The sequence below is a fragment of the Balaenoptera borealis genome (assembly GCF_965194805.1).
Source record: "Balaenoptera borealis genome assembly, chromosome: 12".
NCBI classification, from domain to species: Eukaryota; Metazoa; Chordata; class Mammalia; order Artiodactyla; family Balaenopteridae; genus Balaenoptera; species Balaenoptera borealis.
This window is the reverse complement of record NC_138869.1, coordinates 61,299,343-61,326,814: the sequence shown is the minus strand read 5'-3', so window position 1 is coordinate 61,326,814 and position 27,472 is coordinate 61,299,343. Positions and strand designations below refer to the sequence as shown.

The 27,472-nt window shown below is 40.1% G+C and overlaps 2 protein-coding genes across 21 annotated transcripts in view; both read right to left on the bottom strand.

The window, feature by feature from the left end:
* The window catches only part of NEK10 (NIMA related kinase 10), a 325,496-nt gene extending 303,703 nt beyond the window's left edge, over positions 1-21,793 (bottom strand). For 8 of the 9 annotated variants that reach the window (XR_014232504.1, XR_014232505.1, XM_082346463.1 and 5 more), the window contains exons 1-2: positions 18,743-21,793; positions 15,882-15,984 (exon numbers count right to left, since the gene is read on the bottom strand). The gene's annotated coding sequence lies outside the window, so the exon portion shown is untranslated. The remainder of the gene's footprint in view (positions 1-15,881; positions 15,985-18,742) is intronic. The other variant, XM_082346467.1, reaches the window with a different exon arrangement.
* A 107-nt stretch (positions 21,794-21,900) lies between these two features.
* The window catches only part of SLC4A7 (solute carrier family 4 member 7), a 119,106-nt gene continuing 113,534 nt past the window's right edge, over positions 21,901-27,472 (bottom strand). For all 12 annotated transcript variants that reach the window (XM_082346456.1, XM_082346457.1, XM_082346458.1 and 9 more), the window contains one exon: positions 21,901-26,066. In XM_082346456.1, coding sequence (XP_082202582.1) covers positions 25,985-26,066 — 82 coding nt within the window. In that variant the 3' untranslated portion in view covers positions 21,901-25,984. The remainder of the gene's footprint in view (positions 26,067-27,472) is intronic.

The following is a 27,472-nucleotide window of genomic DNA, read 5'->3' as shown; positions in this document are numbered from 1 at the left end:
CCTGGGGCAGACCCCTCCCCCATCCTCTGCTGTAGCTCCTCTCTGAAGTAGTATCTGATGCACATTTCCTGACTTGTTTTACAGATGCTAAAACAACCATCAAAAGGAAGAAATTAACTAGTTGATGATGGTAAGCAGCTAAAACCACCATCAAAAGGAAGAAATTAACTAGTTGATGATCGTAAACACCTATTGGCACCTAAGGATTGATGTTAATACCCTGTAATCTCACCATCAACCAACCAGACAATTGTGCATAAGCTGATCATACACCCTGGGACTCCCCTCCCTCACCTGGCCTTTAAAAATGTTTTGCTGAAACACATCGGGGGAGTTTAGGCTTTTTGAGCACTAGCTGCCTGGACTCCTTGCTGGCCCCTGCAATACAGGCTGCACTTTTCTTCACCACAGCTGGGTGTCAGTAGATTGGCTTTACTGTGAGTGGACAAGCAGACCTGAGTTTGGTTCTGTGACACAGGCACTGCTGACTGGGGGCAAAGAGACTCCAGTAGCTTGAGCAGTCCTCCCAAAAAGAGACCCAGGAGCTGGCTGTTAGAAGAAAAAGAACTTTGAATCCAATACCTGGGGCACACAAACAGTCCTTAGGGATGGGGGCTCTGTGGATGCCCACGTCCCCCAAGGATGAGTGTGGGTGATGGGGCTGCAAGGGCCCGGCTGCAGATGCACACAGAGCAGAGTCAAAGGCAGTTTCCTCCTGCCTTGACTCTGACTTCCCTGAGCTCTTCCATCGTCTCCCTCACCCTCAGCCCACTGCAGCTCAGCTCCTTCAGGTCACTCAGCCTCAGCTCAGATGTCACCTCTTTGCTGAGGACTACTGTGTGACCTATTCACCACCACATGCTCACACTCACTACTCTACCCTGTTTTACTTCCTTGTGGGGCTCATCAACATCAGGAGAACTCCTAGCCATTCACTGGTCTCCGTGCACTTGATAATAAGCCCCATGTGGGCAGGGACTGTGTCTGCTTTATCCCCACACACAGAACAGCAAGTGGCACAGGGTAAGCACAGCGTATGGACTCAAAAAATATTTGTGTCACAGTAAGGAGTGGCTCAGGTATTTTTACCAAAGTTTGTGAATTATTTGCTTTTTAACAATTACTAATTTTGGGATTAGAACCTCCCTTGACCACCCACCACCCACTGCCCCCAACCAAGCCTGGTGCTCCTGCTCAGAGCCCAGGGAAGCCTGTACTCCCCACACTGCAAACCTGTGCAAAAAGTATGGCAATTGTCTGACGACCCCATAAGGCAGGATTGGGCCTCCTGTGTTCACCAGGCACATGGTAGGCAAACAATAAATATTTATTGAAAAAAAATTAATGAATGGATGAATAAATAAAAGAATTATTTTTAAAAACTAATGTCATTATTCCTTTAGTTCAAAGATCTTTCATAAAGCTTCCTTATAAATCAAATCAATTGGTAAGTATTTTTAATGTTATAATAATATTGAACACACTCAGGAATGATCTAACTTATTCAATCTTTAGGAGGAAAATTGGAGTCCTAAATAAGAAAATATTCATGAACAGTGTTTCTCAAATTCTCCATAAAGTTTTTTTTTTTTTTTTTCCAATCTATTATGGACCAACACTTTTGGTCCATATCGTATCCAGGAAAATAAGCCCATCACTGATCATGTGCTTGGATAGCACAGCAATGTCAAATTGCTATAAACATTTCTCAATGCTTGCTCTCAATTTTGTATTTCTCCCTCATGGACCAGTAACATACTAGTCTGAAGATTACCTCAATAGCACTGGCCTAGGTACCTGAGGGTTCTCCTTTCAAATAACAATATTGTTTGCACAGTGACCCTAGATGATCCTCTGAGAATCACTGCCCTATGTGGAGTGGCTGAAAGGACTAACCCAGTCATTGTCAATTCCAGGACAACCAGGGGAGGGTGAGAGAGGCTGAATGCAGGCTCTTCACTGAAACCCAAGAGTCCTATTTCTCTGAGGGTCTCTGTACAGTTTCATTTGAAAACAAGGTTCCACTGCTAAAAGTAAAAATAGAAAACCACTCGGGATTCAGAGAGAAGATGGCGGAAGAGTAAGACGCGGAGATCACCTTCCTTCCCACAGATACAGTAGAAATACATCTACACGTGGAATTGCTCCTACAGAACACCCACTGAACGCTGGCAGAAAACGTCCGACCTCCAAAAAGGCAAGAAACTCCCCCTGTACTTGGGTAGGGCAAAAGAAAAAAGAAATAACAGAGACAAAAGAATAGGGACGGGACATGCACCAGTGGGAGGGAGCCGTGAAGGAGGAAAGATTTCCACGCACTAGGAAGCCCCTTCGCGGGCAGAGACTGCGGGTGGCAGAGGGGGGAAGCTTCGGAGCCACGGAGGAGAGCGCAGCCACAGGGGTGCGGAGGGCAAAGTGGAGAGATTCCCGCACAGAGGATCGGCACCGAGCAGCACTCACCAGCCCGAGAGGCTTGTCTGCTCACCCGCCAGGGTGGGCGGGGCTGGGAGCTGAGGCTCGGGCTTCGGTCAGATCGCAGGGAGAGGACTGGGGTTGGCGGTGTGAACACAGGCTGAAGGGGTTAGTGCACCACAGCTAGCTGGGAGGGAGTCCGGGAAAAAGTCTGCAGCTGCCGAAGAGGCAAGAGACTTTTTCTTCCCTCTTTGTTTCCTGGTGCGCGAGGAGAGGGGATTCAGAGCGCCGCCTAAACGAACTCCAGAGACGGGCGCGAGCCGCGGCTATCAGCGCGGACCCCACAGCAACAGGGGCGCAGAGGAAAAAACGGAGAGCCTCCCGCACAGAGGCTCGGCGCCGAGCAGCGCTCACCAGCCCGAGAGGCTTGTCTGCTCACCCGCTGGGGCGGGCGGGGCTGGGAGCTGAGGCTCAGATTTCAGTTGGATTGCAGGGAGAGGACTGGGGTTGGCGGCATGAACACAGCCTGAAGGGGTTAGCGCACCACAGCTGGCTGGGAGGGAGACCGGGAAAAAGTCTGCAGCTGCCTTTTTCTTGCCTCTTTGTTTCACAGCACGCAAGGAGAGGGGATTCAGAGCGCCGCCTAAACAAGCTCCAGAGACGGGCGCGAGCCGCGGACCCCAGAGACGGGCGTGAGATGCTGGGGCTGCTGCTGCCGCCTCCAAAAAGCCTGTGTGCGAGCACAGGTCACTCTCCACACCGCCCCTCCCGGGAGCCGGTGCAGCCCGCCACTGCCAGGGTCCCGTAATCCAGGGACAACTTCCTCGGGAGAACGCACTGCGCACCTCAGGCTGGTGCAACGTCACGCCGGCCTCTGCCGCCGCAGGCTCACCCCGCCTCCTCTGTACCCTTCCCTCCCCATGGCCTGGGTGAGCCAGAGCCCCCGAAGAAGCTGCTCCTTTAACCCAGTCCTGTCTGGGCGGGGAATAGACGCCCTCAGGCGACCTACACGCAGAGGCGGGTCCAAATCCAAAACTGAACCCCAGGAGCTGTGCGAACAGAGAAGAGAAGGGAAAATCTCTCCCAGCAGCCTCAGAAGCAGCAGATTAAAACTCCACAAAGACTTGATGTGCCTGCATCTGTTGAATAACTGAATAGACAACAAATCATCCCAAATTCAGGAGGTGGACTTTGGGAGCAGGATATATTAATTTTTCCCCTTTTCCTTTTTTTGGTGAGTGTATATGTATATGCTTCTGGGTGAGATTTTGTCTGTATAGCTTTGCTTTATAATAGCTTTATTTTACTTCACTATATTATAGCCTCTTTCTTTCTTTCATTCTATTTTTTCTCCCTTTTACTCTGAGCCGTGTGGACAAAAGGCTGTTGGTGCTCCAGCCAGGCATCAGGGCCGTGCCTCTGAGGTGGGAGAGCCAACTTCAGGACACTGGTCCACAAGAGACTTCACAGCTCCACGTAATACCAAACGGCAAAAATCTCTCAGAGATCTCCATCTCAACATCAAGACCCAGCTTCACTCAACGACCAGCAAGCTACAGTGCTGGACACCCTATGCCAAACAACTAGCAAGACAGGAACACAGCCCCATCCATTAGCAGAGAGGCTGCCTAAAATCAAAATAAGGCCACAGACACCCCAAAATACACCACCAGACGTGGATGTGCCCACCAGAAAGACAAGATCCAGCCTCATCCACCAGAACTCAGACAGTAGTTCCCTCCACCAGGAAGCCTACACAACCCACTGAACCAACCTTAGCCAATGGGGACAGATACCAAAAACAACAGGAACTACGAACCTGCAGCCTGTGAAAAGGAGACCCCAAACACAGTAAGATAAGCAAAATGAGACGACAGAAAAACACACAGCAGATGAAGGAGCAGGGTCAAAACACAACAGACTTAACAAATGAAGAGGAAATAGGTAGTCTACCTGAAAAAGAATTCAGAAAAATGATAGTAAGGATGATCCAAAATCTTGGAAATAGAATAGACAAAATGCAAGAAACATTTAACAAGGACGTAGAAAAACTAAAGAGGAACCAAGCAATGATGAAAAACACAATAAATGAAATTAAAAATACTCTAGATGGGATCAATAGCAGAATAACTGAGGCAGAAGAAAGGATAAGTGACCTGGAAGATAAAATGGTGGAAATAACTACTGCAGAGCAGGATAAAGAAAAAAGAATGAAAAGAACTGAGGACAGTCTCAGAGACCTCTGGGACAACATTAAACACACCAACATTCGAATTATAGGGGTCCCAGAAGACGAAGAGAAAAAGAAAGGGACTGAGAAAATATTTCAAGAGATTATAGTTGAAAACTTCCCTAATATGGGAAAGGAAATAGTTAATCAAGTCTTGGAATCACAGAGAGTCCCATACAGGATAAATCCAAGGAGAAACACGCCAAGACACATATTAATCAAACTGTCAAAAATTAAATATAAGGAAAACATATTAAAAGCAGCAAGGGAAAAACAACAAATAACACACAAGGGAATCCCCATAAGGTTAACATCTGATCTTTCAGCAGAAACTCTGCAAGCCAGAAGGGAGTGGCAGGATATACTTAAAGTGATGAAGGAGAAAAACCTACAACCAAGATTACTCTACCCAGCAAGGATCTCATTCAGATGTGATGGAGAAATTAAGACCTTTACAGACAAGCAAAAGCTGAGAGAGTTCAGCACCACCAAGCCAGCTTTACAACAAATGCTAAAGGAACTTCTCTAGGCAAGAAACACAAGAGAAGGAAAACACCTACAATAACAAACCCAAAACATTTAAGAAAATGGGAATAGGAACATACATATCGATAATTACCTTGAATGTAAATGGATTAAATGCTCCCACCAAAAGACACAGGCTGGCTGAATGGATACAAAAACAAGACCCATCTATATGCTGTCTACAAGAGACCCACTTCAGACCTAGAGACACATACAGACTGAAAGTGAGGGGATGGAAAAAGATATTCCATGCAAATGGAAATCAAAAGAAAGCTGGAGTAGCAATTCTCATATCAGACAAAATAGACTTTAAAATAAAGACTATTACAAGAGACAAAGAAGGACACTATATAATGATCAAGGGATCGCTCCAAGAGGAAGGTATAAAAATTGTAAATATTTATGCACCCAACATAGGAGCACCTCAATACATAAGGCAAATACTAACAGCCATAAAAGGGGAAATCGACAGCAACCCAATCATAGTAGGGGACTTTAACACCCCACTTTCACCAATGGACAGATCATCGAAAATGAAAATAAATAAGGAAACACAAGCTTTAAATGATGCATTAAACAAGATGGACTTAATTGATATTTATAGGACATTCCATCCAAAAACAACAGAATACACATTTTTCTCAAGTGCTCATGGAACATTCTCCAGGATAGATCATATCTTGGGTCACAAATCAAGCCTTGGTAAATTTAAGAAAATTGAAATCGTATCAAGTATCTTTCCCGACCACAATGCTATGAGACTAGATATCAATTACAGGAAAAGATCTGTAAAAAATACAAACACATGGAGGCTACACAATACACTACTTAATAACGAAGTGATCACTGAAGAAAGCAAAGGGGAAATCAAAAAATACCTAGAAACAAATGACAATGGAGACACGATGACCCAAAACCTATGGGATGCAGCAAAAGCAGTTCTGAGAGGGAAGTTTATAGCAATACAAGCCTACATCAAGAAACAGGAAACATCTCGAATAAACAACCTAACCTTGCACCTAAAGCAATTAGAGAAAGAAGAACAAAAAAAACCCAAAGTTAGCAGAAAGAAAGAAATCATAAAGATCAGATCAGAAATAAATGAAAAAAAATGGAGGAAACAATAGCAAAAATCAATGAAACTAAAAGCTGGTTCTTTGAGAAGATAAACAAAATTGATAAACCATTAGGCAGACTCATCAAGAGAAAAAGGGAGAAGACTCAAATCAATAGAATTAGAAATGAAAAAGGAGAAGTAACCACTGACACTGCAGAAATACAAAAGATCATGAGAGATTACTACAAGCAACTCTATGCCAATAAAATGGACAACCTGGAAGAAATGGACAGATTCTTAGAAATGCACAAACTGCCGAGACTGAACCAGGAAGAAATAGAAAATATGAACAGACCAATCACAAGCACGGAAATTGAAACTGTGATTAAAAACCTTCCAACAAACAAAAGCCCAGGACCAGATGGCTTCACAGGTGAATTCTATCAAACATTTAGAGAAGAGCTAACACCTATCCTTCTCAAACTCTTCCAAAATATTGCAGAGGGAGGAACACTCCCAAACTCATTCTACGAGGCCACCATCACCCTGATACCAAAACCAGACAAAGATGTCACAAAGAAAGAAAACTACAGGCCAATATCACTGATGAACATAGATGCAAAAATCCTCAACAAAATACTAGCAAACAGAATCCAACAGCACATTAAAAGGATCATACACCATGATCAAGTGGGGTTTATCCCAGGAATGCAAGGATTCTTCAATATATGCAAATCAATCAATGTGATACACCATATTAACAAATTGAAGGAGAAAAACCATATGATCATCTCAATAGATGCAGAGAAAGCTTTCGACAAAATTCAACACCCATTTATGATAAAAGCCCTGCAGAAAGTAGGCATAGAGGGAACTTTCCTCAACATAATAAAGGCCATATATGACAAACCCACAGCCAACATTGTCCTCAATGGTGAAAAACTGAAACCATTTCCACTAAGATCAGGAACAAGACAAGGTTGCCCACTCTCACCACTATTATTCAACATAGTTTTGGAAGTGTTAGCCACAGCAATCAGAGAAGACAAAAAAATAAAAGGAATCCAAATCGGAAAAGAAGAAGTAAAGCTGTCACTATTTGCAGATGACATGATACTATACATAGAGAATCCTAAAGATGCTACCAGAAAACTCCTAGAGCTAATCAATGAATTTGGTAAAGTAGCAGGATACAAAATTAATGCACAGAAATCTCTTGCATTTCTATATACTAATGATGAAAAATCTGAAAGTGAAATTAAGAAAACACTCCCGTTTACCATTGCAACAAAAAGAATAAAATATCTAGGAATAAACCTACCTAAGGAGACAAAAGACCTGTATGCAGAAAATTATAAGACACTGATGAAAGAAATTAAAGATGATACAAATAGATGGAGAGATATACCATGTTCTTGGATTGGAAGAATCAACATTGTGAAAATGACTCTACTACCCAAAGCAATCTACAGATTCAATGCAATCCCTATCAAACTACCACTGGCATTTTTCACAGAACTAGAACAAAAAATTACACAATTTGTATGGAGACACAAAAGACCCCGAATAGCCAAAGCAATCTTGAGAACGAAAAATGGAGCTGGGGGAATCAGGCTCCCTGACTTCAGACTATATTACAAAGCTACAGTAATGAAGACAGTTTGGTACTGGCACAAAAACAGAAATATAGATCAATGGAACAGGATAGAAAGCCCAGAGATAAACCCACACATATATGGTCACCTTATCTTTGATAAAGGAGGCAAGCATATACAGTGGAGAAAAGACAGCCTCTTCAATAAGTGGTGCTGGGAAAATTGGACAGATACATGTAAAAGTATGAAATTAGAACACTCCCTGACACCATGCACAAAAATAAACTCAAAATGGATTAAAGACCTACGTGTAAGGCCAGACACTATCAAACTCTTAGAGGAAAACATAGGCAGAACACTCTATGACATACATCACAGCAAGATTCTTTTTGACCCAGCTCCCAGAGAAATGGAAATAAGAACACAAATAAACAAATGGGACCTAATGAAACTTAAAAGCTTTTGCACAGCAAAGGAAACCATAAACAAGACCAAAAGACAACCCTCAGAATGGGAGAAAATATTTGCAAATGAAGCAACTGACAAAGGATTAATCTCCAAAATTTACAAGCAGCTCATGCAGCTCAATAACAAAAAAACGAACAACCCAATCCAAAAATGGGCAGAAGACCTAAATAGACATTTCTCCAAAGAAGATATACAGATTGCCAACAGACACATGAAAGAATGCTCAACATCATTAATCATTAGAGAAATGCAAATCAAAACTACAATGAGATATCATCTCACACCGTTCAGAATGGCCATCATCAAAAAATCTAGAAACAATAAATGCTGGAGAGGGTGTGGAGGAAAGGGAACACTCTTGCACTGTTGGTGGGAATGTGAATTGATACAGCCACTATGGAGAACAGTATGGAGGTTCCTTAAAAAACTACAAACAGAACTACCATACGACCCAGCAATCCCACTACTGGGCATATACCCTGAGAAAACCATAGGTCAAAAAGAGTCATGTACCAAAATGTTCTTTGCAGCTCTATTTACAATAGCCAGGACATGGAAGCAACCTAAATGTCCATCGACAGATGAATGGATAAAGAAGATGTGGCACATATATACAATGGAATATTACTCAGCCATAAAAAGAAATGAAATGGAGGTATTTGTAATGAGGTGGATGGAGTTAGAGTCTGTCATACAGAGTGAAGTAAGTCAGAAAGAGAAAAACAAATACAGTATGCTAACAGATATATACGGAATCTAAGGAAAAAAAAAAAAAAGCCATGAAGAACCTAGTGGCAAGACAGGAATAAAGACACAGACCTACTAGAGAATGGACTTGAGGAGGGGGTGGGGTGAGATGTGACAGTTTAAGAGAGTGTCATGGACATATATACACTACCAAATGTAAAATAGATAGCTAGTGGGAAGCAGCCACATAGCACAGGGAGATCAGCTCGGTGCTTTGTGACCACCTAGAGGGGTGGGATGGGGAGGGTGGGAGGGAGGGAGATGCAAGAGGGAAGAGATATGGGAACATATTGTATGTGTATAACTGATTCACTTTGTTATAAAGCAGAAGCTAACACACAATTGTAAGGTAATTATACTTCAATAAAGATGTTTAAAAAAAAAAAAAAAGAAAACCACTCATTTTCTAACAATTATTTTACAGATGAGATGAGGCCAGAGATTATGATACTTGCTACACAAACACTTGTATTCACTAATATTCATATGGAGATTTTCCTTTGATTCTAAATGGAAAAGGTGAAATTTAGTATTTTTTCTTAAAATGGAATGGGTATAGAAGTGAAGGATTACATATAAAATACAAGTGCATATTACTTTAAGAACAGAAACATTCAGTATCTTTCCTCTGTCCCTGTCAGTCATGTAACCCAAATACTATCTCAGATCAGATAGTCAAATAGTTTGGTGTTTACAGCCCTAGTCAACTACAGGTATAATCACAGTTCTGACTCCTTGTTGAATTTTTAAAACCATTTTAAAAAAGAAACTCTCGAAAGTAATCCATATCTCCTGATGTCACCTGAAATTTGGGTTAATACTAAAGAAAGTCCCCAGAGACACATACCTCACTCGGTAATTGCAGGGTAAACATGTATGACAGAGAGATTATCCATGCCATGGTAAAATTAATTGATTGTAATTAATCTAAATTGTACAATATAAACCCACTAACTAAATAACATGGCGAGTATTTGTGATATGGTTTTCAGATTCTCTGCCCAGAAATTCCTTTTTATACCACAATTGTCTTAGCTGCTGGAGAGATCCTTAAATGGCCTCATCTTTTCTAAAGATAAAACAGAAAAATCACTTGATTCATTTTGGGAAATAGCTTCATATCCCACAGATACATGTTTTTCCTTCTAATCACTTAGGCTGCATCTTTGTAACTATTCCATTTTATTTACTACCTTTACTAATGGTTAAAAAAAATAAAACCAGCACTTAGAACATAATAGCAGTAAGAGTTTGGCATGACTAAGGTTAATTACCACTTTGCTACATCAGCTTTATTATTTTTGAAAAGGCACTAAAATAAAGTGTCATGAACCCTACCACGGAAGTTAGAACTTCCTGTACCAACAACAGGGAGTCCTTCTTTCCTTGGCTGAATGACAGCTAACCTCCGTGTTAGATGTCAAGATGCAGTCTGTCTGTGCTCAGGTAGGTATTAAAATCTTACAGAACTTTCAGCCCCACAAATAGCTGGAAATGCAAAATCAAAAATCATTACTCCAATCCCTTTACTGTAGACATATTTCCTTAAAATCCCTTTAAAATTTGAAAAAAGTGGTTAAAATAAGATATAATTTTAAATAAGATATAATTCACATAGAGCAACCAGAAATAAGGGAAATGTGTTTAAATGTATTGGTTAAATGCAACTGGACCCTGGCGTGCTTACAAATACACATCCATTCATCCTGGTTCACTCATGAGAACTAGGTAGGTGTTGTATTTTAATACCATCATATTGTGCCAAACAAAGATGCAGTTGCTACAGAACTGCCATTGGCAGAAGTGGCATCAGCCAAGGGCAAGTACTGTCATGGCCTTGCTCCCTAGTCAGCAGACTTGACACCTTCCTTATGCACACTTTATTCTATAAACGACCTTCTATTTTCTAGTTAAACAAGAACTTGGGGGTAAAAGAATAAAAAATGATAAGAGTATTCTGACTGTCTCCCACTCATTCCCCTGAATATTTATTGAGCACCTGCTACAGGTTAGACACTCCTTTAGGAGTTTGCCTTCATCTTCTTCTGATGAATAGTAACCCAAAGTGGACTGAGAGTGCTGTTCCAAAGTCAACTAGAATATATGACAATAGGCACCATTATCATTTTCCTGTTTTCAAGATGTATTCCCATTTTAACTCATATCTTTTGTGATAAAGGGTAATGCTTGCAGATAGGAATGGATTTCCTGTGGGCCCCCTCAACTGCCACTGCACAATATTTGTGATAGTCTGTGCTCATGCCTTTTGTGGCTGCTCACCCAAGTCTATTCGTGACAAAGGGTGGAATGAACCTAAGACCCATGTATTAAGTAGTGATATTGTAAAGGGGAAAAAAGGTCCAGATGGTATGAAGAAAGAATTTATATTAACCAGTCAATGAAAATAAATAAAGTAGCACACCAAATTTCTCTTTATTCATTGACCTCCAAACATAGTAAGATTATATTCAATTCTCTGTTTCTGTGAGACAGAGAAAGGTGACAATATTTATTCATTCCTTCAAGAAACAATTTTTGATCTCCTCATATATGCCAGGCACTGAGGATACTGCACTGAGTAAGACATGGTAAAAAAAAATGCCTTCTGTCCAAAGTTAGCCATCATGGAAATAAGTCATGATAATAAGTGAGTATGGATTCAGCCCAATCCCCTAGACCCTCAAAGAGTAAAGAGAACACCGGGTAAACACACTGATGTTCCTAATAATTGGTGGCACTGAATTACTTTTGTTTCATCTAATAACACTTCTTTTAAGTGTATTTTTAATTTATTGTGTGCTGACTGTGCACAAGACACTACTGGATGCTGCAAGAACATCCATCCATAACTCAGCAAGTGTGGGAAATGAGAAATATGTAGGTTAAACAACATGAAACTGCTGATATTGGGCCTTTAAAAAAAAAAGAACAATTTCTTATAGTTCGGCCTAATACAAGGGATTAAATAAGAACACTGGAAATGTCAAAAAGCAGAGAAAATTAGTTTCCCAAGGAGATTATAAATTGAATGAATTTAAGGGAAAGAGAGACCACTGTGGGCTGAAGAAAGAGCCATGGAAAGGCACATGTGACAGGGCTGTGAAGCAGGTCAAGGAGAATGGGTGGGGCAGGGGAAGAATACTCCAGGGGGTGCACAAAGGGAGGAAGGCCAGATCCTGAGAGTGGTTTGGGGAGACAGGGAGCAGATGAGATGGGCTGGGGCTGATGGTGGCCTCCAAGGCTACGGCCAGCTCATAGAACAGAAGATCCTCAAATAATCTCAACTCAAGAAGAGCCCTTGGGCATGAACCTTGGGAAAATGACACTTCCTCTTCCTAAGGCCCTTACTCATTAGCTCACTATTTTTCTATTCAGTACAGTCCCTGTCTGCCCACTTCTCTCCATCCTCACTGCCAACACCCTCATCCTCATCATTGCCCACCTGAACTACAGGAACCACTTCCTAAATGGACTCCCAACTTCCAATTTCTCTCTCCTCCCAACAAGAAGTCTGTTCTCCACACAGCATCAAAAGCACCATTTTTATGGTACAAATCTGACCAATTGAGCCTTCATGGGCTTCCCATTTCTCTTGGCATAAAAACAAATGTAGGGCTTCCCTGGTGGCGCAGTGGTTGAGAATCTGCCTGCTAATGCAGGGGACACGGGTTCGAGCCCTGGTCTGGGAAGATCCCACATGCCACGGAGCAGCTGGGCCCGTGAGCCACAACTACTGAGCCTGCGCGTCTGGAGCCTGTGCCCCGCAACGGGAGGGGCCGCGATAGTGAAAGGCCCGCGCACCGCGATGAAGAGCGGTCCCCGCACCGCGATGAAGAGTGGCTCCCACTTGCCGCAACTAGAGAAAGCCCTCGCACGAACCGAAGACCCAACACAGCCAAAAATAAATAAATAAATAAATAAAGTAGCTTAAAAAAAAAAAAAAATGTAAGGAGGACTTGAGGTGTCCTGTGAGATGAAGCCTCTGCCCCCAACAGCTCCACTCAGACCTGGGCCATGTGTCCCTGCCCCAGGCCTGCTTTTCCTGCACTCCTGAGACCTGTATTCCTAGACTCATGGGCCAGATTAGTGCAGAAAGGCCTGGAAGGCTCATCCATCTCAACTCAAGTATTCATTCTTTCAGGAAATTTTCACTGACCTCCCTGTCTTGAAGCTCTTAATAAAGGGGCAGAGTCAGGCAATAATTCAATAACTATGCATATGTCTCCTCCAGCTTACTATAAACTAGTCAGGGATGTGGATGACAGCTAGTTTGCTCATCCCCAACATCCAGCACAGCATTGCTAGTTTATAACAAAAGAAGTATTCAATAAATGATTGCTGAATGAATGAATGAATAAACAAATCCCAAGAGAAATGTGATTGGGAAGCTCCAGGTATAACTGGAGGATCATTGTTTATAGATGGAGAATAAAGATTATGAAAAAAACTATCAGCAAATGATACATTTGCCCCAGCTGACCAGCATCTAGTTATTACAGAATGTTGGTTTGACAAAAATCTCTTTATAAACACAGGGAAGCCACAAGGTAAATAAGATATTCGTGTTAAATATGGGCTACCTCAAGTATACATGATAGGACAATAACATTTCCTACAGGAATGAGTATTCACATTTATGTCAAGTGTAGCACACACACACACGCACATTATATGAATGCTGTGGTCTCCACTGATGAGAGCTAACAGGCTTGGGACTATGAAGTCTTCCTGTTACACGGCTGGGATGCAGGTGAAAGGAGCAGCAGTGATGGAGGAGACCTGGTTTCTACTTGCCTGCTGAGTGACCTCAGAAAGTCCCCGGGCCTCTCTGATTATTAGTTTCCTCATTTACCAAAAAATAGACATAATTATATCCCCATCATAAGATGGTAGTTGGAACTAAATAAAGTCAAACGCCTTTAAAACTGTCCAGGGGAATTCCCTGGTGGTCCAGTGGTTAGGACTCTGCCCTTCCACTGCCGTGGGCCCAGGTTGGATCCCTGGTCGGGGAACTAAGATTCCCACATGCCATGTGGTGTGGCACAAACAAAACAAAAAACTGTCCGTAGCTAGCTAATTGTTATTATGACAGCTGTTGTAAATACTATCATTGGTAATATTACTATTACTTCAGCTTGAAGAGCTTGTCATGCTTATTTTAAGTCATTTGCTTATATTCACTGACTTTGGTTCACTGATGACAAATACTAGATATAAAATGAAAAAAAAAGTTTTATTTTTAATGTCACAAATAGTCTTCATTTTAATTTGTTACACCTGATGTTATTTTGGGTTTACAATTAGAAGCACTTTCATGTATTTGTTTAATCCTAAAACAACCCTAGGAGATGGTTGTGTTGTATCTCCAACTCACAGATGAAGGAACTGAGGTGCTGAGCTTCAGTAACTTGGCTAAGATCTCGTATCTGGTAACAGTAACAACAATAATAAAAGCAAATGTTTACATGGGGCTTACCCTGTGCCAGCACCATTCTAATTGCTTCCATACGTTAACTAATATAATTCTCCTAACAAAGCTATAAGGCAACTACCTTTACTGTCCCCATTTCACAGATGACAGAACTGAGGCCCATAGAGGTTAAGTAATTTGTCCAAGTCACAGAGCTTTAAACCTCTGGTGGCAGAGCAGGAATTTAAAGCCAGGCAGGGCCTTCCCTGTTAATTGAATGTTATACTAACTTTCACTTATTGGTGGCCTTTATCCAGCTCTCTATCTGCCTAAGTGAATTTTCTAGGTAAATGTTTATCACCTTAATAATCAAATATTACTTCAGACACACTTTTCTCAAATTAAGTAACAATTCCCTGTCATTTATGCAAAATACACTATATACTGGGTAACTTTTTCCTGATGGCCCAGGATCAATGTTATGGCTGCTGTGCTTTATCCATTCTGCCTCTTGTTTTTATTTCAATTTTTGTAGGAGGGTTTTTTAGTCTCTCTTCTAGATATGTGCCATTTGATTGTGATTTTGTCACTTTGACTCTCTTGAGGGTTGTGAAGCTAGACTCCCTGTCAACTATAACTATTCCTAATACAAGACTGAATAAGCTCTGAGTTGAGCCACCCCTATGGACGTGAGTGCATGACCTTTATTATGACTGTTGCAGATTTCAGCTGAGATGAAGGGAAGTTTGACTTCTAGATATGAACGAGCAATCATTTTACCAAATGAAAAACCATCTATTTTATTCAGTGCTCATTTTCATGTTTTTTTTTAATCACCCATGTCAGGCGGATATATGAGTACACATAGAGTTCACTTTCCTGTGGAAGACCAAGTCTCAAAAATGTAAGACTCATTTCCAAATCCAAGCCACATAACCTGTTCCCAAGGTGACACTTTCTATCCCCCCCCCATCCTGCTTTATTGTTATCTCTTAACTTATTTCTCTCCCCCAGGTAAAACATAACAGAAACAGCTAACATGTACCTGGCACTTCCTATGTACCTACCATAGTTCTAGGAAATTTGTCTCTACTGATTCATGTAATACTCACAACAACTTCACTGTATATGTAAGGAAATTGAGGTGCCGAGATGAAGCAACTTGGCAGACGCCCTGTGTCCAGCAGTGGCAGAGCTGGAATTTGAACCCATGAACCTAGCATGAGAGTGTGAATTCTATGGACTCTGGGCTACCACCCCTGGGATCCTGGGCTCTAAGGGCACAGGGACTTGGTCATGCTCCCTTCTGGATGCCCAGTAAACTTCTACCTCCTCTCCACCTCTCCAAGGGCTCCACTCAGTCCACTCTGACTCTGACCTCAAAGTCTGACCGGCTGAGACAGGCAGAGTGACATTCCAGGCCCTTCTTTCACTTACTTGAGACTTTACTGGTTACACTTTCTTTTGCCCCGCCTTTATCTGGCAGAGTGCCCTGGATCCATCAGACGGTCAATAAGTTGTCACTGAATGAGTCTCTTACCTGTATCAGAACAAAGTTTGTGATCAAGTAGTATAGTGTGACTGGGTAGCAGGATGATGTCCTAGAAACTGTACTTGACTGAATTAAAAGATTGATTTTTACCTTTTGTGAGCTGACCATGGAAATTTCACAATTCCAACCTTCAGTGTTTCTTTTACTTCTTTTTTAAGACTATTTTTTAGGGCAGTTTTAAGTTTACAACAAATTTGAGAGGAAGGTACAGAGATTTCCCATATACTCCCTACCCCTACACCTGCAGAGCATCCCTCATTATCAAAATTACTTACCAGAATGGTACATTTATTACCAAGAATGAACCTACAGGGGCTTCCTTGGTGGCACAGTGGTTGAGAATCTGCCTGCCAATGCAGGGGACACGGGTTCGCGCCCTGGTCTGGGAAGATCCCACATGCCGCGGAGCAACTAGGCCTGTGAGCCACAGCTACTGAGCCTGCGCGTCTGGAGCCTGTGCTCCGCAACAAGAGAGGCCGCGACAGTGAGAGGCCCGCGCACCGCGATGGAGAGTGGCCCACGCTTGCCGCAACTAGAGAAAGTCCTCCCACAGAAACGAAGACCCAACACAGCCATAAATAAATAAATAAATAAATGAACCTACATTGACACATCATAATCACCCAATGTCCATAGGTTACCTTAGGGTTCACTCTTTGTGTTGTACATTCTGTAGGTTTGGACAAACATATAATGACATGTATCCATCATTATAGTGTCACACAGAGTATTTTCACTGTCCTAAAAATCCTTGTGCTCTGCCTATTCATTTCTCCCCCACCCCCCGCTAACCCCTGACAACCACTGATCTTTTCACTGTCTCCAAAGTTTTACTCTTTCCAGAATGTCATGTAGTTGGAATCACACAGTATATAGCCTTTTCAGACTGACTTCTTTTCTTAGTAATATGCACTTAAGGTTCCCCCATGTCTTTTCATGGCTTGATAGTTAATTTCTTTTCAGCAATTCCATTGTCTGGATGTACCACAGCTAATTTATCCATTCACTCACTGAAGGACATCTTGGTTGTTTGCAGGTATTGACAATTGTGAATAAAGCTGCTACAAACATCCATGTGAAGGTTTCTATTCTTTAGACATGTGAAAACTTATTAAGTATAAGGCACTGTGCACTTGATATGGGTTATACACATTTAGTCTTTAAAATAATCCTATGAGGTGGGGGTTATTATTAGCCCATTGTACAGATAACGAAGCCACAGATAAGCGGCCACAGAGCTAAAATGTTGGAGCCAGTATTCAAACCCACGCATGTCTGACTCAAAGCCTATCTCTTGCAAACTGCACTGTACTCTCTCTCTTTCCCATGTTAAACTTATGCCATATAACAACAGCTACCATTAAAATGATTATGGCATGAAATATAGACTGTGAATTGAAATAGTTTCCAAACCAAGGATCTTGAAATTAAAGTAAAACCTGGAAATTCAACATTCATCTTTTATAAGTGAAAGCTTTACTGGATGCTATGAAAAACAGTAACTTCTTGTTTTAGAGAATCATTCATTTAACCAGTATTTGTTGAGCCCCTGCTACTTGCAGGGTGCTATGATAGACACAACAAATGGTGAGGAAGACAAACCTGGCCTCTGCGCTCAGAGAGAGAGTCTAGAGGAGGAGGCAGAAAAGCAATTAGGCAACACGCAGAGAATGACTGGGGAGTGAGAGCAGGGTTGGGGAAGGTGCAAAAGTGGAGTCCATTGAAGGCAGTGTGAGCAACAGGTGACATCAGCACACACAGGAGAGAATGTGGCATGTTCTGGGAACAAAGATGGAACTGCTGATGGAAGGCCTAACTAAGAAGTGTGGATGAGGATGACAGCGAGTCTTGGCAGGAAGTGAAATGCCCTTATATATTTTTTAGAAAGATCAGTCTAACAATAGACAGAAAATGGATTAGATAGGGCCAAACTGCCATCAGGGAAGGTGGATGGGTGTTGAATTTAACTAAGAAACTGGTGGAAATTCTAATGTAGAGAGAAGGGATTTAGTGATGTGGGAATTGATTTGACAGCTATTAAGAAGGTATAGCCTTGATAACCGGTGGAAATTTAGAAGAGGCAGTAAGTGTCAAAGATATTGTCCAGATGTGGTTTTTGTATCTTGGTGCCCAAGACAGGGAATCCAAGGGCGAGGCACTCTGTGGGAATGGGGAAGATGGTGTTTAGGGTTACGCACGTGTGGCGTTAACTCGCGGTTGGGTTTTGGGGTCTGGTGCTTAGTGGAGCAGCCTAGGCTGGAGGTGGAGGTTTTCAAGTAATCAGCTGACATGTGGTGCCTGAAGGCATGGAACTGAACAGGCTCACTCACTTTGAGCAGAGAAGCAGAGGGACTGTCAGAGCAGCATCATAACGTAAGGGGAAGGCAGAGAAGAGACGCTCATAAAGGGTTTTATGAAGGAGCCTCCGGAGTGTAGGAGCAGATTGGAAGAGACACACTCAGGCTTCCTGTAACCAGAATAAGTCCTTATGGAACTGAAAGGACCATCACGCATGGTTGATGGCACTTTCCCACCATCCATCCGCCAACACCAACCCATCCGCTATGAGACAGGCTCACAGTGACTCCCGCACGCCCGACAGCCCGCACTCTCTGCCCTGCCTCCTGCCGAGGGGAGCTCACTCCGAGGCCTCGGGGCTGCTCCACAAGCACCTGAGGACATCTCCCTGGAGACCCTGCCTGAAACCGCGCGCCGGCAGAGGAACGCCCGCTCCGGCCCCACTCACCGCGCCCAAGGGAGGGCCCCCCCTTCAGGCCAAGCTCGAAATCGCCCTTCTCATCGTCTCTGCTACTGTCACGCTGTTCTGGATCGGGGGCCCGTCCTCCTCTCCCCTAGCCCGCGCCTGGTCCCCTCCACCTCGGGGGCACTGCTGCCAGCAGCACCGTTGGTGCATCAATCCAATTCTCCTTCCGGCCACGAAACCGGCGCGTCCTCAGCCAATGCCGACACCTCTTCTTCCACCGGCAGGGCGCCCCAGCCAATCAGGGTTAGCCGTGCTGCGGCCCGCCGGCCTCGGGTTGCCGTAGCAACCGGAGACGCGCCGGGCCGGGCCGCAGCGCGCGCTGTGGGGTGGAGCTTGAGGGCCTCGCGGCGGCAGCCACCTCACCCCGACCTCGGGCTGCCTGCCAGCCAGGGTTTCCTAAACGCTGTCAGTTTTCCTGGACTCGGTGTGCCAACCTTCAGCATTTGAAATAAAATGGGTAGGAGAGAGAGCAGCTTCATTTTGGGGTGTTTAATTTCAAGAATTGCTATGGACTAAAAATCAGTTATCTTCCAAAGCAGATATTTAGTTTGAAAAGGATCAACGGTACCTGCTGAATAGCTTTCGTGTAACGTGGAGACAGTTTCAGCGACTCCGGCGTCAAAGTACGAGTGAGCTGTGTGGGACACCTGTCACTAGTTCGTTTTGTGGCATTGGGCAAGGCTCTTCACCTTTTGTGAAAGTCTGAAGCTTTTTTTTATTGAAAAAATTTTAATTTTACTAAAGCTTTAAAAAAAATACTCAATTTTACATTATGAAGCTTCAAAAAATGAAAAATATTGAGCGCTTATTTTGTGCCAGGGACTGTTCCAAACTCTTTCCTCGTTATTTCACCTACTCTTCACATCATCTGCTTTTTTTTTTTTTTTTTTTTTTTGGCTGCGTTGGGTCTTCGGTGGTGTATCCGGGCTTTCTCTAGTTGCAGCGAGCGGGGGCTACTCTTCGTTGCAGTGCACGGGCTTCTCATTGTGGTGGCTTCTCTTGTTGCAGAGCACGGGCTCTAGGCGTGAGGGCTTCAGTAGTTGAGGCACACAGGCTCAGTCGTTGTGGCTCGCAGACGTAGTTGCTCTGCAGCAGGTGGGATCTTCCTGTACCAGGGCTCAAACCCGTGTCCCCTGCATTGGCAGGCGGAGTCCTATCCACTGCGCCACCAAGGAAGCTTCCATCTGGTTATTTTTCATCCTAGTTTAGAGTTGTAACATGGAGCCCCAACAGGGCAGAGCTGGTAAGTGATGGAGGCAGGGGAGAACCTAGAATTTCAATCCAGAGCCCAGCCTTAACCACCATGCTGTCTGTCCCCTGGACAATTTAATCTAGGACCTACTCAATCCCATCTTAATGTTGCTCCAAGTGCCCACAGGAATGTCAATTAGTGTGGTGATTCAATCTCCCAAAATCTGATTTAAAATGAATACCGTGAACCGCTTCCCTGATGTTTCTTTGCTTTGAATAATAATGAAAAGTAGGCCTAATGGAATAACAACACTTAGGTTTGAGTACTTGAAAATACATATTTAAAACTAAAACAGTAAGGTACCATTTTGGAAATACAGAAAGGTGAGAAGGAAGTCAAACTCAGGTGAATGGAGCAGAACTAATTATACTTCAGAGAACATAAAACCAGCAGAAATAATGTTACCGATCAAAACACAAAAAGTTGAGAGGGGAAGGCAGACTGATGCTGAGTAGAAAAAGTATTCTCTACAGACATTTTAAATATTATGCAGGAGACAAAATTACTCCTCTGAACTTTTCTTCATCAGAATATTGAATGTGCGTCCCACCTTTCTTCTTCTCCTCTCTTAAAATAAAATCTTAAACCAATGTTTTGGCCTTCCCTAAATGTAACTGAAAGTTGCAGAGGTGATTATGCGGCATGGGAGACACGGGGCTCTGCAGGAGAGGAGACCACACCCATCCAGGGCCCACACTGTACTCTGTAATGTGAGAAATATACACGACCCCAGAGGGGTCATGCCTGCATTAAGCTCATGGCTAATGTGGTAGGGTCCAAATCTGTAAAATCTGGTGTTTTTGAATATCCCTTTTACTATCCTGAGATGAATCCACAGATAATGTAAATTACATACTTCGGAAGTAAAAGAGTGTAACGTGGTAACTCTAACATAAGGAACAAATAAAATTAACTTAAATAGGTATTAAAATAAATACTCAGAATCAACAAGAAGAAAAAAATAATTCCCCAAATTTCTAAAATACCCCTAGACCACTGGTCTAGGACAAAAAACAAAAACAAAAAGAGGGCATTTTAAACACAGACACACTCTTGAGTGGAGGCAGAAGAATGATCTTACAGAACACAGCACAAGGCAGAGCACAATTTGAAGAAAATGCAGAACTTAAATTGAGCTTTGCAAGAATAGCAGAGAAACAGGAAGGAAGGTTTTCCAAACAATAGGAATGTTTTCATTAAAAGCATAGAGGTAGTGAGATAAAGGTCACAGAACTGAAACTGGAGAGATCAGATATACCTTAAGGAGCAAGATCAAAGAAAAACTAGTGAGAAACTCGCTATTTCCCTTCTTCTTCCCGCCCCCAACCCCACAAAAATCTCAAAGTTCTGTTGATGGGAATAAAAAATTGACAAATTCATTGTGGGATATCAGAAACTATACAGTGCAGAAAACACAGGAGGAAATTGTTACATACGTGCCTAATGGAAAACAAACCAAGGCCTGTCATTAGCTATTACTAAAAAAATTTCATAATGAAATTAGCCATTAAAAACAAAAAAGCCTTGAGTCTATGAAAGTTCAGTATTAACATGCTCATTACATATCGTGTAATGTGATGTGTGTTTATTACATATCCCACTGCAAAATTCTATTCTAAACAGATGTGTTTTAAAATAGGGAAAATAATGGACCAGCCTATCTTAAAGGGCTTTAATTTCAGTATTTCTTAATTATCAAAAAATCATTGTGAAACACACACTATTTTGTTTCATCTTCTTTTCTCACTGTTTCCTCTTTTCTGTCTTCTGCTTAGGAAAATTAGGAGGCAGGAAATAGAAATCACTTATTTTTCTCCATCCCCTATCAGTTCTCATAAGAAAGACATGCAGCTCTTCTAATATCAAAATAAAGACAATATTCAACAACTGATTCAGTAGGCTTTTATTGATCTTTCAACTTCAATAACATCTCCAAAAATAGTTTTCTTCTAATATTATGAAACAGATTTGAAAAGCAGGATTATTCACATTATAGACTTGGTAGATACTTGTACTTCATATAGATGAAAAATATCACTTCTACATTTTAAATGTTTACTTTGGATTTTATTATAAAAGAAAATATTATCATTGTATAATTATAAAAGTCATAAAAATTAGAACTGTACTGTTATTATACCACGCTATCAAATACTGCATAAATGAACAATAAAATTCAATTTCTATTTATTTAAATGTAGTAAACATTGGAAGAGAACCCCCCTACAAAAAAAAAAAAACTCTTAATATGAAAGTAACAAAAGAAAAGCCACAACACAAGAATCAATCAACGCACAAAAATCTGATTAAAAAAACAACTGTTAACAATTACCCTAAGTCAACTGTAGAAGTCAATATACACTAATTAAATTTTTTAAAATGATCTTTAGATGATTCCATTTCCAACTATGTTTTCCTATTATTGACACTCACATTACTTTTTGAAAAGTTAGAAAAGAACCAACTTTACATTAAAATTGCCAAATTTTGAAGTATGAACACTATTTTAAATTTTGGATGTCCTTAAACTCTTTAAGTTTACTTTCTAAAAAAATAAATAATTGTTGGACTAAACCAAAAGACAGTTCACATAGTTCTACTGCATATTATAACAATGATGTGATCTACATAAATAAATTTAAAACATTAAATTATTTAAACATTTTTGAATTACAATGTTATATTAATGGCTTACACATCCGAAATCTGAGCACTTTAAAACAGGATTCACATGTTACACTGTTGAGCACATTTACAGAACTGATATACATGATACAATCCTTTAAAAACAGCAAGCTCTGGTGTCATACCTCTGTTTCGGAAACCATTTTTCTTTTTACAGAATTTTGAACCTGCTTTTGCAAAAGGTAAAAGTTATAAAGCTATTATATATATACACAAACTTAAGGTATGTGGAAGAAACATTTTTTTTAGATGGAGAAAACGAAAGTTAGTAATTTTGAGTGGTAAAGAAATCTGCTTTATAAATACATGTGTTAGCACATAAAAAATTCTGTCCTACACATTTTATATGCTTGGCAAATATGAACAATGATATGCCACAGCTTTTTTAAACAACTTGAGAGATTTATGATTGACAACATCATTCACACAAGCACACTCACATATACAACACCCATTAGAAAGATCTTGTGCCTCACTTCGTATATCTAATATCATTAGAGAATATATAGCATCATCCTTTTATCATAAGGAAGTTATTAGTTCATTGTCTTCTCAAAAGCGGCAATTTTAGAGTGAAATAGCATTCAAGTGAAAGTGAATTTCAGATGGTCAACATGAGGATGTATTATAGTCCTTGTAAACAGATGTCTATAAATAAATAAAATAGGTGGAGGAAAGAATATCCTGAGGTGGCCCTGCGGCCAGGGTACTCAGTAGCACTGAGCTCCATCCTGGAAACCAAGGCATCTGAAAAAGTGCAGGGCTGTTTATATGAATTTATTTTATAAATGGAATATGCACAGGTTTAATTCTTTTTCACCTTGAGGTAAATCAGTACATAGCAATTACTACTGCTCATCTATACCTGTTTAAGGCAACATTTAAAAAGCAATATATGTAGTAAATTACATTTTTCACTGTCTTTCAAAGAATGCTATCCATGATTGTTATTTTTCAAAAATAGTAGAAAAATATTATAACCACATAAAACAAGCTATTACTAAAACATGAGTTACCTTTGCTTTTCAATGTAGTCAATCAGATCATTTTGTAAGTCAAGTAGTCAAAAGAAAGCAGAAACTATTAACGATTAGAAACATAGTAAAAACACTGAGTGCAAAGCATTTTGCACATCATGGTTTTTCTGGCACTGGACAACTAGTATTCATAAATAAAATCACATAAACACTATGATCCCAGGTAGATTTCAGTTCAAATTTTAAAATTACTTCCCATAAAAAAGCACATTTGTTAACCCTGTGACATCCAGACACTAGGGAATGATGTAAGGAAATCCTCTTGTTCAGCTTCATCAGGGGAGATTACAAAATCATAGCAGCAAATACTGGGGTCTTTGGAAATGATTATGCTGCTATGAATAAAAAGGAATCACTTCAATGGAAGCTCATAAACACTAACAAGCACCGTGGGTAATACTCTCTCATCAAGTGCTGACAGCATCTCTCTTCTTTAGGCAGTACCAAATGGTGCCAGCTACATTTTCTAAAGAAAATCAGCTACATTTCCAACCTCCCATATGAGGCAGAAGTTGAATCCATTATTTTAACTAGAATCGGATCACATGGTCTTAAATGTGGAAATTTTATTAGTTAAGTAGTTTAGAATGCATTGCTAGAATTGCTAAAATATCAGCTTTTGGCATTGCTCATGATCTTCTATAAGATCAATTCTTCATACTTTTGTACTTTAATTAAAAATGATTAAAGGAAGCATCAGAATTTCATTAAAATTTTCATCCTAACATTCATGTTATTATTTTCGATATTTCAGTGGCTTCTCAATACTCATTTGGTTTTTAGAAATCATCCTCTTGCCAAATCAGTTTCACAACCCCATTCATCCAGTCCTACAGGCTTAACAAGAACAACATTTATTTATTTCATATGGAGGTAAAAGTATATAAAAGATGACTAAAAAGATTTGCTAGAAGTTAAAAAGACAGCTCAGAAAAGCAAAATCTAAATAAAACATACAAACACAAACTAGGAAGAATGTCATCAATCTGAGCTATACATAATAGGTCTAAATTTCTTTTAAAATACAAATATGGCAGTGCTTTATATCAAAGATGTAAAATCTATCAACTGCTCTCAGATAATAAACCATAAATGCAAGTGAGCACCAACTATTTACATTAACAATTTACTCTATATTTGTTACCTTTTCAAATGTTTATATAATATTTAAGCATCATATCAATTAAAATAAATAAAATATTTTAAAATGAAATCTATTAAATATTACCTATACAACAGAAAGAACAACGTAAACAGAAAATGAAAGGTAATTCATAATAAAGTAATACTGATCATAAACCCACTTAAGAGAATTCTGACTCCTGATTATTTAGTCATACTACTTATAATAGAAAAATAATCAAGAACTTGAACCTGATACAAACTAAACCACATTTTAAGTAAAGGACAGCAAAGGCAGAGAATAGAGTGGGCATTTGGGGCTCTAACAGAGTACTAGGATTCAGAAAAAAATTTCTACAAAGGCAACAAAATTTAACTATTATAATTTGGTATTTTATAGCTTTTAAAATTCATAAACTAATGAGTGGTATGGGAGTTAAATTATAAAATCACCTGCAGTTATACTTGTCTATCAGAATGGAGACCTAGATGTGGAGGTTTTAAAGTTTAAAATAAATTTCAAAAACATAAAGGTCAAAATTATAGTTCTTATCTAGAAAGTTTCCACTGTTCTACCTCTATAGCGAAAAAGTTCCCATCACCTGTGAAACATGATGGACATGTATGTAATGCAACACACACACAGCAGCCAGGATACGGCCCCATCTGTGCCCCACCACTGGCAGAGACGCCCTGTTCTTCCCACAAAGCCCTAGCAGAAAGGAAGTAATATGGGAACATTTCTAGCAACTCAATGAAAAAATTTAAATACGTATCACTTAAGGTTGGTATGGACTGCCACTGATGAACAAACAGATGTAAAGAAAAGTAGACTGAATGCATTTCCCCACATTTTTCTATTGAAGAACAGAAAAAAATTTTCCAACAGAAAAATAAATATTTGAGTAGTAAGAATCATGTACCTCACTTCTAAGAGACCATTTCATTATACACACAGTCTCCATGGTGCTCCTAACAAACTTCAGACACTACTTCAAAAAACCCCGTAGTCATGCATAAATGGCATGACATACAATATTGTTATATATAGTGACATGAAATATTATATATACATACACATATAGATGTATATATATATATCTATAAATAATTCCTCTTGGTTCAATTCTATAATGAAGTTTCAGCATCCATGTATTTCTTTGTTGGTTCATCTTCAAAACTTATTTTCACACTTACAGGTTTTTCAGGGCTATTTAAAACAAAGAATGAGAATAAATAATTTTGAAGTGGTTAAATATTACATTCAAACATGGCCAACAGTAAATATCCATAAGAGCCTTCTGAGACAACTATTAATACCATAAACATACAACTTGCTATTACTAGCTTACTGCTTTCTTTTCATATCAGTAAACTTAACTGGAAAGGCAAATATTAAAAAGTCTTAGCTTTTTAAAGATATTTTTGCCACTAAATTTCACATTTTTCTTACAACTGAAGAGGAGCTCCTTAAAATTGGTCAGTGTATGATGACTGTGCTTGACTTAATAGTTTTACTTTATATGTGAACAGTTGTAGCATTTGACTTTTATTTTACTGACAAATTCATTAAAAATTAATCTTTGTCAATATAAATAAGCATCAAATAATTTCCTGCAAAATGTAACAAATCTTATCTCCCCAAATCTGGTTCACAAATACAAGATCAAAATACAATTCTACATTTTCAAGTTAATATCAAATACAATGATTCCATGTATATGGATTTAACTGATTAACTGATTTAATTGTAACATGAATATCTGGGCTTTGAAAATTTTGCAAAAGATAGAAACACGCTATGGTTTGCTGCCTTCTCCAGACAAAACTGAAGGAAGATAACCCAAACATTTTTCTGTTCAACAATGTAACAAAACATTCCCTTTCTTCCCATGTGATTTTGAATTGAGGGGCAACCTGAATGAAAGGCAGAAGTATAAAAGACAAAATAATACTACTGTAAGGTCTTTCTATTTATCCTAACTATACTAACATTCTGGGCCAGGGGTGCTGACAAGGTGTGAAAAATTACTAAGAGTAAAAAGAGTATCTAGTGAAATTCTGGCTGCATGAAATAATCCAAAATGACAAAAAGTTTAACTTAAAAACTTTTGAGATCAAACATAGAAGTGAAGGAAACAGTCTAGCTTAGAGAATTAAAACTCAAGAAATGATGAGAGAAAACCAAAAGAGTTGATAACTGAGATTAAGTAGGAGCAAGGTTCTAAAAGGAGGTAGGGAAAGATATCTTGGAGAAAAACCTAATCAATCATTATCAAAAGATAGTTGCCAGAAAGACAATAACTAAACAGAAATAGCTATGTGATTGCTTGCCTGGAAAAGTTTTAATTTTTGACACCCAAGCAGAATATACTGACACCCAACACAGCATCTGGCACAAAGTGTACAACAAAAAAAATATTTGTTGACTATGAATGACTGAGTACTCTACAGGATAATACCTAACTTCTCCAGAGACCTAAGGGATCAATGTACTAATCATTATCAAGCCAGAATTCCTGAGGTTTAGGTCTTGAAGTGAGTGGGAAAGAAAGAAAAAAGGGTTATTACATAACAAGAAATATAAGGAAGGGGTTATGAAACAGTTGTGTAATA